The sequence below is a fragment of the Actinia tenebrosa genome, unplaced genomic scaffold (assembly GCF_029948245.1).
Source record: "Actinia tenebrosa isolate PJP-AT-01 unplaced genomic scaffold, QUT_ActTen_1.0 PGA_scaffold12__29_contigs__length_12842862, whole genome shotgun sequence".
Taxonomy (NCBI): domain Eukaryota; kingdom Metazoa; phylum Cnidaria; class Anthozoa; order Actiniaria; family Actiniidae; genus Actinia; species Actinia tenebrosa.
Genome location: NW_028292572.1, coordinates 3637804 through 3650681, shown reverse-complemented (window position 1 = coordinate 3650681; position 12878 = coordinate 3637804). Strand labels below are relative to the sequence as shown.

The 12878-nt window shown below is 40.1% G+C and overlaps 2 protein-coding genes and 1 pseudogene across 2 annotated transcripts; 2 read left to right on the top strand and 1 right to left on the bottom strand.

Annotated features, from left to right (window-relative positions):
- Positions 1-1243: 1243 nt before the first annotated feature.
- On the top strand, positions 1244-2508 carry LOC148911987 (uncharacterized; annotated as a pseudogene).
- Positions 2509-6466: 3958 nt separating this feature from the next.
- On the top strand, positions 6467-8906 carry LOC148911986 (uncharacterized). Its single transcript, XM_089028445.1, has 2 exons — positions 6467-6919; positions 7243-8906. Exons 1-2 carry the CDS (start codon positions 6705-6707, stop codon positions 7658-7660), a joined length of 633 nt encoding a protein of 210 aa, XP_088884571.1. The 5' UTR covers positions 6467-6704; the 3' UTR covers positions 7661-8906.
- LOC148911985 (uncharacterized) lies at positions 8484-11803 on the bottom strand. Its single transcript, XM_089028439.1, has 2 exons — positions 11233-11803; positions 8484-10822 (listed from the first exon to the last, which is right to left on the bottom strand). The coding sequence occupies exons 1-2, from the start codon at positions 11560-11562 to the stop codon at positions 8891-8893; spliced, it is 2262 nt and encodes a 753-aa protein (XP_088884565.1). The 5' UTR covers positions 11563-11803; the 3' UTR covers positions 8484-8890.
- Between the last annotated feature and the right edge of the window lie 1075 nt (positions 11804-12878).

The window sequence follows — 12878 nt, the reverse complement described above, 5'->3', positions numbered from 1 at the left end:
ACTCCAATAGCGACAACCAAGATCCAAATGTTATTCCCCACGAACTTTAACAGTTCTCCGCCGGCCCTAAGTGCCAGGCCAAGGACACTACCAAGCAGCCCAGGCAAGCCGGCTGCCATCTTTTTTCCCAAGTCCGTCAGCCCATTGCCTAATTTTTTCACGCCTGCGCCCGTAGCCTTAAGCGCGGATAGGATAACTCCTACTACTCTTGAAATAGCGACCGCGAATGCCAGCGGAATACCATACTTCACCAGAGCCCTTTTTATCTTTTCCTTGGTGGTAAGCCCCAACTCCTTTTCCAAGTTTTCCTTTTGCGCCTGTAATTCCGCAAGGCGTACCTCGAGGGTTTCTACTTCCTTTTGGGCTGCCTCCCTTTCCTCTTCGGGACGAGTCTGGTCGTTGATTATTTCCTGCTGTTGTTCTATTTGTCTTTCCAAGTCTTCGATGGCCTGATCTCTTTGCCGGATTTGCTCTTCTTTGGTGTTGATTTCGGCAACCAACTGCCGCCGTTCCTCCAAAAAGCCGGCTATGGTGATATGCAAGTTTTTAGCTTCTTCCTTGCTCATATCCAGGTCTTGCAGGGCGAGATTGAAGGCCTTTTGGGCTTGGTCCCTATCGCGCAGGGCATTGTCTCTTTGTTCTCTCATCTGTACTATTAGCTGATTTTTGTCGTCAAGTTCTCTCTTTTGAGCATCAAGAAGCAGTTGGTTCTGTCTCATGTAATCTACTTCCCTTTCTTCCAACGTTTCTTGCAGCTCCTCGACGCGTTTTTCTAACGCAACCCTCTCATTCAGGGTTGCCAACCTTTCTAACGCACTTCGGGTAGCTAGTTGAAAACCTCTTAATCTCGCCACGTCACCCCTAACTTCGCCATTTTCGTCGAAAAGGGGTTGTGGTTTCGTCCAGCGGTTTTTGTCGGGAAATCTCAGGTCTTGGACGCTTATGAAGACTCTACCGCCACGCTCGGTAAGCCTTACTTCGTTTGAGTTAAAGTTAGGATACGTATCTTTTAGCCGCTGCATGGCCGAGTTTACGGTGCCTAAGTCCTCTAGCTCTATGTGGTCGCGCGTAAATACGTACTCGCGTGCTTTGGGATGTCTTAGGGCCTTTGCAATTCTATTTCTTAGGGAATCATCGGGTTGTTGGGCGGGAAGCAGCGGTTCTTCGCCGCCGTCGTTAATGTCTTCTTTACCTTCCTCAGTGGTGGGGTCAAAGTCAGTAGTTTCGTTTACGTCCATTATATATGATAAGCTCAAAGTTAAACCCCAACGTATTACCTAAGCAGGTTGGCGGGCTGAAAGCAGAACGCACCTTTCACCGGGTCACATTCACGCCCAGCAGCGCAAAACCAGGAGAAACCTTGTACGTAGGCGTACCCCGTCTAACGGATAACCTAGTCTTAGTACCCGGCACCTTGGCTTTAAGGTTCGACTTAGCGGTGCAGTCTGACCCCACAGACGAAAGAATTATTGTTAACAACGTGGATAGAAACTTAGTTTCTAAGATGAGAATTAAGTTTGCTGGGGAATCTTTATTGGATTTAAATAGATATGATTTATACACCACCTCCAAAGATTTATGGTTAACAGCATTTGACCGCGCGCAAAGGATAGAACAAGGAATTGGTAGTGTCATTCTACGTAAGGTCCGCACACCTACGAAAACGCAACCTACTGACGGCAGTGGGGAAACCGCAGTAGCAGACGCAAAGCGAATAAAGACAGCCTATGGTAGTAAGTATGTCATACCATTAGACTTTGAAGTAATCACAAATCACGGTGCGTACTACCCCAGGCAGTTATCCGAGTTACAGTTTGAAGTAACCTTAGCAGCTGCTAATAACATCATTGGTGGGCTAAGCACTGCACTTACCACAACAACTCCATACTCCATTACCAACTTAGAGCTGCAGTATGAGACCGTGTACAGCGAAGAGCTGGCCCGTAGCGCTGGCGCATGGAATACAGCTCCGGCAAGGCATTCCTTTACGACCACGTGGTGATGTATAAGACGTTTAGCTTCTTGGACAAGACGGACGAGGTTATCAACCAAAGCATTAACCTCCCCCGAAGAAGTCTCACGGGGCTAATGCTGGTGTTTGCCAAGCCCTACGAAGCCGGTAAGCGCGACTCCGAGGCCTTTCACAACCCCAACATCACTAACGTGGGGGTGAATGTCAACGGCGTTCCAAACAAGGTCTACTCCCAGGGGATAAAGCCCGCAGACGTGCACAGGGAGGCAATGCGCAAGTTTGGCGACCAAATTAGCCCTGAGGAATTCTTTAATGATAAGTATGCGCTGTGGATTGACATGCGCACCATCAACGACGAATCCATACACGGTCAGGGTCTGCGGTTGGTCAACACCCAAGACGGTATTACTTTGGAGATTAAGCGCACTAAGAACACCAGTGCGGGCGACAGCGATAAGATAAACTGCTACGTCTTTGTCGTTTCTGACGCGCAACTGAGTGTAGAAATGAATCAGCTAAAGAGCGTTGCATACTGATTAGCTCGCTGCGCTCCCTCATCCTAGTTACCCTAAAAAAAAGTTAAAATATTTCTCAGATATACGATGCTACGCGTATTCCAAAACAACGAAACAAAACTGCAATGCATAGTGCAAGGCGAAACTTTGTACTTTAAGGGAAAAGAGGTGGCAGCCGCATTAGGATATGAGAAAACGAGAAACGCAATTAGGGAGCACGTTTCTGAGAAATACCAGAAAAGGTCGAGTGAGTTAGGAAGGGCCCTAAAACAGGGCGCTTCTACTATGCACCCACATTCCGTGTTCATATCCGAGCCTGGTTTGTATGAACTGATATTTAGCTCTACGTTACCTCAAGCCGTTAAGTTTCGTGATTGGGTCTTCGAAGAAGTGCTACCCGCACTAAGGAAAAACGGAAAATATGAAGTAGAAAAGCGGTTTAACAGCGCAAAAAAGCTTGTCTTTAAGATTGAAAATGAATTCGATTTACATAAAAAGGTTGTTAACTACATCCGCAGGTTTTACCCTCAGATGCTCATAGCACCAGGTTTGGGAGAATTGCAGGACAGCGACGGTAAACGTATAAAGTGCTGGCAAAAAGGTTACCAACGAGGTCAACCCGACTTACTGCTGTTAAACGCACACGTGCACTACCGAGGCTTCTGCATTGAATTGAAAACCCCTAAGGGTGACGGCAGATTGTCGCCAGATCAACAGCTGCTCTTACGAAGGTATGAAGAAAATGGTTACAAGGTGCTCATAAGCAACGACTACGATGAAATCTGCCGTGCCATCGCTGCGTATGCGGAACAAATACGCATACCTTGTAGGTGGTGCTGCAAGTCTTTCAAAACCACGGACACTTTGACAACGCATTTAAAAATATTTCATAGAATATATGGGCTGTGAACGTAGTTCGCAGCTACAGCAAGTGCATTGGCGTGATTTGAGTGAGGGTATTGCATATGAAATAAAAAATTACGTCGTCTTCGAGGATTTGAACCGCATGCGGTTACTCCTCAAATACGACGATGTAGAGTATTCTCTCTGGGCGCCTGACAGGGTTCGGTACGTAATACAAGGTGAAGAATTCACCCACCTGCGGACACACGGTAAGCAGGATGGGCGGTGGGTGTTTGACATTGAAAGAAGGGTTGCCCCGTCTCCTCTATGTGGTTAGGCGCGTTTAAAGTAGGGTCGTCGACAATGAGGGTCGGCGACTCTTTTTTAACGATGCAGTCAGCAGGGGGTTCGCATGTAATACAGTCCATATATTGAAAGGGTTATTAGTACTGCTGCGTAGGCTATCATATATCTCGGAAACTATTTTAAGGATGGCCTTATTCTTATTAAGGTCTTATTAAATGCCCTGGAAACTATTTCGAAAGGAGTCTTATTTTTATTTATTATTTATTAAGGTTGGTTGGAAACTATTTTAGGAAATCCCTTATTCTTATTAAGATCTTATTAAATGCCCTGGAAACTATTTTGAAAGGAGTCTTATTTTTATTTATTATTTATTAAGGTTGGTTGGAAACTATTTTAGGAAATCCCTTATTCTTATTGAGGTCTTATTACTTAAAAGATGCCCTTAATAAATATTTAATAATAATAAAGAATTTTCTCAAAAAACTTTCCAAATCGCTTTGTACCTATGTATCAGGGTACCCTGGATGATTCCTTGAAATCATTCTGGGGTACTTAATAAATAATGAATGAAAATAAGGGATTCCTTGAAATAGTTTCCAACCCCCACTTAATAAGAATAAGACTCCTTTCAAAATATTTCCCTATGGCGCTTAATAAATAATAAATAAAAATAAGGATATCCTTAAAACAGTTTCCGGGGCATTTAATAAGACCTTAACAAAAATAAGGGACGTCCTGAAATAGTTTCCAGAACGTCCCTAGTAACTCCCTTTAATCACTCCGACGACTCCTTGTTAAATCGATCCACGTACTCTTTGAAGGTAATTGGACCCTCAGCCTGTACATACAAACACTGCCAGATATGAACAGTGAATGCACGTGACATGTGACATGTAAGATGGCGGACGTCGATAACTTGAGCTCCGATCAAATAAGTATTAATATAGTTAAAGAACTTCTTAAAGTACAGAAAAACAGCTTTAAATCTTTTGTGAACCTCCTAATTGATAATTTCAACAGCCGACTTGATAATTTAAACCGCGAAATACAAGGAATCAAGGATAGTTTGCAATTCTCACAGAAAGACATCGACGTGACGAAGAGCAAACTTAACAGAATTGACGCCTTAGGCTTGGAGATTGATTCTTTAAAGGGCAGTATCAACGATTTTGACAACAAGATAGATTATCTTGAAAATCAGAGCAGGCGAAGCAACGTGAGGATCAGTGGGTTGAAAGAGGACAAAAACGAAAGCTGGGCAACAACGGAACAGAAGGTTAAAGATCTCTTGAATGAGAAGCTGCAGATCTATCCCGAAGACGGCTTTGAAATAGAAAGAGCTCATAGAACCGGTAGACGCAGCGAGAAGCCAAGACAAATCGTCGCTAAGTTCCTCCGATACAAAGATAAAGAAGCTGTTCTTCAATCTAGCAAGAAACTTAAAGGAACAGGTATTTACATCAACGAAGATCTTTCCTCGAGAGTTGTCAAAAGAAGACAGGATCAACAGGAGAAGCTGCAACAAGCACGCAAAGAAGGGAAGATCGCATATTTCAGTATGGATCGATTGGTCATAAAACCAAGACCAATGGCCTTTAATTCAGAGCAACCTTTTGGCTCTCTTGGCGCTACTGCAAGCTTTGGATCTTACAGAGACGCAATACAAAATGGAAGCAGGATCAACGCAGGATCAAATTCACCGAAATCATCCCAAGATCAAACCTGCAATTTGCACGATTTGCCTGATGTACCGACATGTCTCAACAAACTGAACATTACTTTTGTAAAGATAAGTGAATATTATATAGTTATATATCTAACTTTTCTTCAATATATTCATTCCTGAATTTTTATGCGTAAACAAAAAAATAATGTATGCACAATATGCCTAAAACGCCTAAATTCAAATTCTAGAACAGTTAATTGTTCAGTTTGCTCTAAACGTTGTCACCTGAAGTGTCTTAACAAGGCACCTGATTGTACCGACGTTAACGACCTATCTCATTTATCAAAATCACACATATGCTCTCATTGCATAAGTGACGCCTTGCCGTTTGCATCATTAGATGACGACGAGTTCCATTCAGCCTTGCTTGAATTACAATACGGCTGGAGCCCGTTTCACAACTTTGATCGGCTCAATGGACTTTCATTCCAACCTTTCCAAAACACATTCGCCAGGTCCAAAGCAAATTTTGTAGATAAATTCTGTGACCCGGACGAAAACGTGTTTGCAAATGTCAATGATATGTTAAGCAATTGTCGATACTATGTCGAAGATAGTTTCGAAAATCTTTTAGACAAACCAATTGGTTTTTCACTCATTCATTTTAACATAAGAAGTTTACGAAAGAATTTCGATAATCTGGTTTGTTATCTTACCTCTTTAAAGCGTCACTTTGACGTAATTGCTTTGACCGAGACATGGCTTTAAAAAGATAAAGATGATCTACCTTCCTTTGCAATAGCGGACTACCAAGGCCCAATAGTCTTAAATCGGCCAAACGAAGATGGTGGCGGAGGAGTTGCTCTTTATGTCAGAAATAATTATAATTTTAAGATTCGCAATGACTTAAAGTATAATAGTAACGATATCCAATTTCTGTTTGTGGAAGTGGAAAAGAACAAGGAAAGCAAATTAGTGGGTGTCACATATAAACCTCCAAAAATTAATATTGATAGCTACTCAGACGTTTTTACTGAACTTATAGAAAAACTACATAATACGAAAAATTGTTACATAGCTGGAGATTTCAATATTGACCTTTTAAAGGACAACTGACCCTCCAAAATGACCCATTTTTAAGAGGAACTACATCATTTGAGAAGTCCAAAAATCCAGTTTTTAAAGGGGATAGAGCATCCATTTTTCTAAAACAATTTTTTGAAAACATCGCATATATCGCTCTGGTGGCCGCCATCTTGCGCTTTTATCGCGGGCTCAGAAAAATAGCGTAATGACGTCACAACGTCACAAGAGTTCAAGCTTCCAGTTGTTTGCCTGACTTCTTCCTCAGTTTCTTATACTTTTTACTCAAAAAATACAACTTGGTCATCAAATTAAAGGCATGTCAGAATCTAATTCTTCTTCCGAAGGCTCGGACAGCTCGGGAGACGATTTCGCTCAAGAATTTTTCGGAATGGACGACGAATTTGGTTTACGGCCATATCAGTTTGAACCAGAAATAGAAATCTCCTCAGATGAAGAGTTCAGAGAAGGATCTGACAGTGACATTATTGAAGACGATGAACAAGAGAACAATCGACTTACAAATTCAGATTGGTAAGTCGTACCTCTGTCTTATCACAAAACTGAACTACATATCCATTTTATATAAAATCGTATCTTGCCACTCGTGTTCTTGCAATCTGTTCTTTAGATATTGGTATGCATGAATCCAGTTTGCGACCAAAAGCAATACCAACTTTCACAATTTTAATTAAAAACATGTTTAAAAACATCGCTTGATAGTCAATAAGTTATATACTGCAGGATATAGATACAGGGATATAGTTGTGTCACAAGTTGTGTATGTATATTCTCACTTGGGACAATCGTTGATAATGTTCAAAGATACTAAGAATTGTTTTATTTCTGTTAAATAGGTGTACCTGTGGTAGCTGCCAAATTATGGATTCAATATCTGAATGCATTTGTTGCCAAGAAATCGAAAAAGTGGTTGCAACATGCCAGTCTGTTGTTGAAGATGGAGATGCTGATGAACCACCACCATGCATTACTCAACATCCTGGATTCTTACCTGTTTGTGCCAATAAGTATGTTCTTCGAACCGCATGGGCTCAGTACAAACAGCAGTACAGTAATGCGTATGAAGGCCCAGAGCACAAGCAGTACAGACACATTGCATATAGGCAACTAGCAAGATGGTGCTGGGGAGTTCTTGGAAAGGAAGTTCGGGTTGTTCTGCCCTCTTGTGCTGTCATGTGCATCAGAGCACACTTCCCTCCCCCTGGACTAGAGGAGGACTTTGAATTTGAAGGTTTTCACTATGCAGATGATTAGCTTGGCCTAAAGTTACATGGAGTTATTATATACATTTTATTTATTCCTTACTTCATTTCATATACACAGAGTGGATTTTTTTCTATCAGGATTTCTGAATTGATAAATTGAAAAGGAAAACATGGAAAGGCTGAGACCAAAATGTATAAGAGTAGTCATGAATTTATTTTTAGATGAAGTACATATAGAAAGTTGTTTATATAAATGTTTTCTAGGTTTTGCATATTTTATTATTTAAAAACAACTACACCTAGACAAAATATCCAGCTGAATAGAGAACCTAGTGTACAAAGCACTAGTGGACAAAATCATGAGCTAACCAAGCAAATTTTGCAGTTATACTAGACATGGATAACCAATATTTCCTGGGCACCAATTTGTCTGAAAACAAGGCTAGTCAGTATTGTTTATAAAGAATTTGCCTTGAAGTAGCATGCTATAATGGATTCAAAAATTGTGCTAAATGAAAAAAAAATTCTCTTGGTGATAGAATCCCACCCCATCTTAGAATCTCGGTACTGACTAGTCTCATTGTCAGACAAATTGGCACTAGGAAATCTTGGCATCCAGGCTTGTCAGCCATTTATGGCTCATATATTTTTTTTCCAGGCAAATAGGCCCTTTGCAGCTCAGTAATCATGTGCTGATTAATTCACTGAGAGCAAATGAATGAACATCTTGATTCCCATGAGTGAAAGTGAAAGTCACTATTCAGCTGGAATTTTTTCTATACTACATTCATACTGGGAGAGACCCCATATATAATGGAGCGTAGATAGTTAAAGAAAAGACCTCTTTTAAGATTTCATTTAAAAGTCAATCGTTTCCTAAGTGGTAATGATATTTTAATACAATTTTCATCTGAACATCTAAAAACTGCAAACTTATCTACCACTTTAATCAGGTCCCCTTCACATTAATTACATATTTTGTTTATAGCAGTTTTACTTGGGTCTGTCATGTACCTTCCCATTTGTAGAAGCATTGTAATTATTACCAGTAATGAACACAACTGTTCAAAGATGAGGGGGATTGGGACGACAGGCTTACTTGACAGTTCTTTCAAAACAGCTATTCACTAGAGTACAATCACTAAAAGAGTGCCAATGATGCTTTGCATTATTTTCTACTAAATAGTGTTAATTAAAAATAGGAAATGGTTAGAATTAGCATCACTTAACACTACACATTTCAGTGTTTTTAGTCTCTACTACATTCCATTTAAATTAATTACCTAGAAAATCTTGACCGGTGTCGTTCAATCAATTCCTGTTTGTCTGGGGCAGGAACACTAGCAATGTTTCTTGGTAATTCAACCTCTTCAATTGGGTCAACCCCTGCAGCCTCCATGCCACCCTCACAAATTTCAAGTACTTTCAGTTGTAGCTCAGGGAGGAAAGCATAGCTTTTTCTTTGTAAGACTGGCTTAACAACCCAGCGCTTGTGCATCTTAGGGAAGCACTTGCGATAACGAGCTTCTCCACTCCTTGGGCCTTTTTGAACAATTGCTTGAATTCTAGCTGTATTGAAATTGTTGTCAATGGCAGCAAGTTGAGTACGAGCAACCATTCCCTTGTAAGAGAAGTGCTCTCTTTTTGAGCAATACTTCAGCATCATCGAATGATAAACTTCAAGCCCTCCTGTGTGACAAAAGTCGGTCAATCTTGCCAAGTCATTAAGTAACTTTGGTTGAAGGACAACCTCTTCTAGGGCCACATGAGCTGGTGACCCCGGCTTGATCCAGTGTGTGGTGCGCACTTGTCTGCGGGTTAGGGGAGGATGGGCACACTTTTTGAATACCTCTGCATCCTTCCAGGAATGCTTGTTCACGCAATGGTGAACAACAGATTTCCACTTCTCTCTCAAAAGTTGTACATCCCCATTACATGTAGCAGCACACCACCAAAGATGGTTTGAAATGGATTGTATCCAGGGTGCCAGCTCTTGGTTTTTCTTCAATTTTGCTTTCTTGTTCAGCTTTTTTACAATTGACTTGGAAAGATGCCACACATCATACTGGTGTTTGATGTGGCTAAAATCTTTTGCCATAGTGCTGGTGATGGATGTGTGTCTGTCAGTTGTGATACATTTTATACTGACCGTGTCTTCTAAAGTGTTCAAACACCTTAGAAACCCCTCTTTCTCCATAGCATTGGAGCTGGTTACTTCAGAGACTTGAACAATGCTGAAGGTGGCAATTTTCCCTGTGCTTGTCTCCATCATAGTATATGTGCCATATTTAGCACTATGGCCAGGACTGTCACTTCGGCCATCACCATTGAGATTTACTATGTCCTTATTTGACAGCTCTTCAATTACAGCAGCCTCCTCTCTCTTCCAAGCATCATTAACAACAGGAAATAGGTAACGTTCCTGATGTCTGTAAAAGACCCTCTCACTCAGAAATTTTAGGCCAAGACAGGATGCAAAGTTTTGAAGTCTGGTAAAAGTATTACCAGTAAATAATATTGATGAGGAAATCAACAAGTTCCCAATAGCTAAGCGATTTAACATTGGCTGTGAGTACCATGTCAAAGCATGATGTTTCATACATATAGTTGTCACAATAAGTAGGCTGCCTTGACATACAAAGTTGACATCAGCGATAGGTGCTCCACAGCTTCTACAAAACTTGAATAACTGCTGCAAACAAGAGTTAAATACCAAATATTTAGGTTCTTTGATATGGTTTTCAAGAGTTTTATTGCAGTCTTTGTTTTCTGGCTCTAATTCACTGTCCGTTGTTGAAACTGTCTCTTGCGATGAAACAATGAAACCATCATCATCGTCACTTAGTGGGAGTCCCTCTTCCTCTGAAAACAAAGACTTTTCTGACTTTTGTGGAGACACTGTTGGCATTGACTTTACTGGTGAGGTGTGATAGCTAGTACTGTAGCTGTGGTCGTGGAAGCTCACACTGAGTATTTCATCTCTACTGATGTTTGGTGAAGGGGAGGGATTGTAAACCGTTGTTGTGTCGGCATCTTTATAGTATCCAGGCTCTGTCTGAGTTGATGCAGTGGATGTTACAACATATCTACAACCAAGGCAACACTGAACACCAATCTCCTTACAAAGTGGTTCAGGAGAGAACTCTGGTGTTTCCATACTTGGTGGATCTTCACACGAGGGATTTATTGTGGCACATAGCTGCTCCACATTCTTTGAAAATACAAAAATAAACAATGTTTTCAACAATACTATAAACCATTCTTCGAGGCCTACTTTACCTTAAATAATACAAAATAAACATATTAACCAACAATGCTATAAATTATTCTTCCGTGGTCATTTATCCAAGCAAATTTGGAATATTACGGCAACATTGTTATGGTTTACGAATAAATATCAAATGTAAACTAAACACGTGCAAATAACCATTTTGAAAATTTCAAGTATCGATCAAATATTACTAGCTATACTTATGATTTTAAGCAACATTTCATCTATGAAAGCATAAATAGCTAATGATTGATGACTCGCTTCGGTATGCATTAATAAGTCTTTTTCATGAGTGATTATTTCGAAAAACAATGTAAACTATGTTATGTATAAATGACATGTTATCTCACCTCTTCGTTTTGTTTGCGTTTGAGCCGGTTCTCTGATGTAGCTCTTCTTTTAGCTGGCTTGCAAAAATTGAATACTGACGGAACAGCATCGCTCTTTAATCTCCTCTTCCTTTTTATCCCGGTTAACTGCTCCATCAGATCCACTTCAAAGCATGAATCCTCGAAGTGATCGCTGCAAACGTAGCAGTTCTTCAAAGGCGGCAGGTTCTCTCTCTTTATCCGCGCTATCCATGCCTTCTGAAGAGCTATTTTGTTAGGAATTTTGTGGTAGCTAACAGACTCAGTTTTGGAAGAATGGTTGGTGCATTCTGGCACACAACAATGGACCATCTGGATTAAGAAACTTACTCTAACTTAGACTATTAAAAGATCGACTAGCACTCGAAATATACAAACTCAACAAGTTTGGAATGCAAGCTTCACGTTGTGACGTCACGGCATTAATGCGGTAATTTATTGCGGGCTCAAATATGGCGCTCTTCTATTGCTATTTTTCGCGAATTGATTATTTCTTTTCGGCGACATAGAAGCTGTATCAGAGTTCAAAGTTGAATTTATGTGATCTATGTACGTTGTAGTTTTATATGAAAAACGGCAATTTTTGGGGTCAGTTGTCCTTTAAAAAGTGATTCTAACGCGGAAACTAATGCCTTTGTCTATACGTTGCTCTCCTATTCTTTTTTTCCGGTCATAACAAAACCTACACGAATTACTTGTGATTCTGCAACATTGATTGATAACATTTATACCAATGCATTTGATCAATCCGTCAATAATGTCACTGGCATATTATACACTGATATTTCTGACCATCTACCAATATTCATTATTCAATACGAAAAAGAGCATAAACAACGTCCGGAAAATTACTCTAAGCGTATCTTCTCCGCTCGTAGTGCAGATAAATTTAGAGAGGAAATATCTAGGGTTGATTGGTCAGTTATCTACAATTCGAACAACCCCAACGAACAGTATAATTTCATGATAAATACACTAATGGAAATATATGACAAACACTTCCCTATAAAAACATTCTTAGTTAAACCTTCAACTAGGAATAACCCCTGGATTACACCAGGTATATTAAAATCCATAAAGAGAAAAAATAAACTATACCGAGCAAAACTTCGAAACCCTACTGAGAACAATCGCGAGGCCTTTCGAAATTACCGTAACACACTGAATCATCTGATCAGGTTTACCAAAAAGGAATATTACAATAAATTAATGATTAAAGCTCATGGAAACTTAAAAGCTACTTGGGAGATTATCTACGAAATAATGAATAAAAGAAGAAAACAAGCAAAATACCCTTCTAGCATCGTTTACAATGAAAAATACTTTGACAGTAAACCTGATATTGTTAATATTTTCAACAGATTTTTCACCAATGTAGGGCCATCCTTAGCCAAGAAACTCCCTCCCAGTAAACTAAGTTATAACAATTGGATGAAGGAAGCATCACCTTTGCCGGAGCTTACTTTTCAACACGTAACACCATTGAAAGTCCTAGACCAATTATACAGTCTCGACTGCTCGAAGTCTGCCGGTCACGATGGCATTAAAATAAAATACTTGACTATGATAGCCGAATTGATTCATCGACCATTAAGTCACATTTTCAATACTTCGATAATGACTAGTAC

Bases quoted from the DNA above. Each gene is read 5' to 3' on its own strand.
- LOC148911985 (XM_089028439.1), bottom strand. From the start codon at position 11,562: ATGGTCCATTGTTGTGTGCCAGAATGCACCAACCATTCTTCCAAAACT. The intron at 10,823-11,232 runs GTGAGATAACAT...GTATTTTCAAAG, and splicing joins AACGCAAACAAAACGAAGAG to AATGTGGAGCAGCTATGTGC.
- LOC148911986 (XM_089028445.1), top strand. From the start codon at position 6,705: ATGTCAGAATCTAATTCTTCTTCCGAAGGCTCGGACAGCTCGGGAGAC. The intron at 6,920-7,242 runs GTAAGTCGTACC...TCTGTTAAATAG, and splicing joins CGACTTACAAATTCAGATTG to GTGTACCTGTGGTAGCTGCC.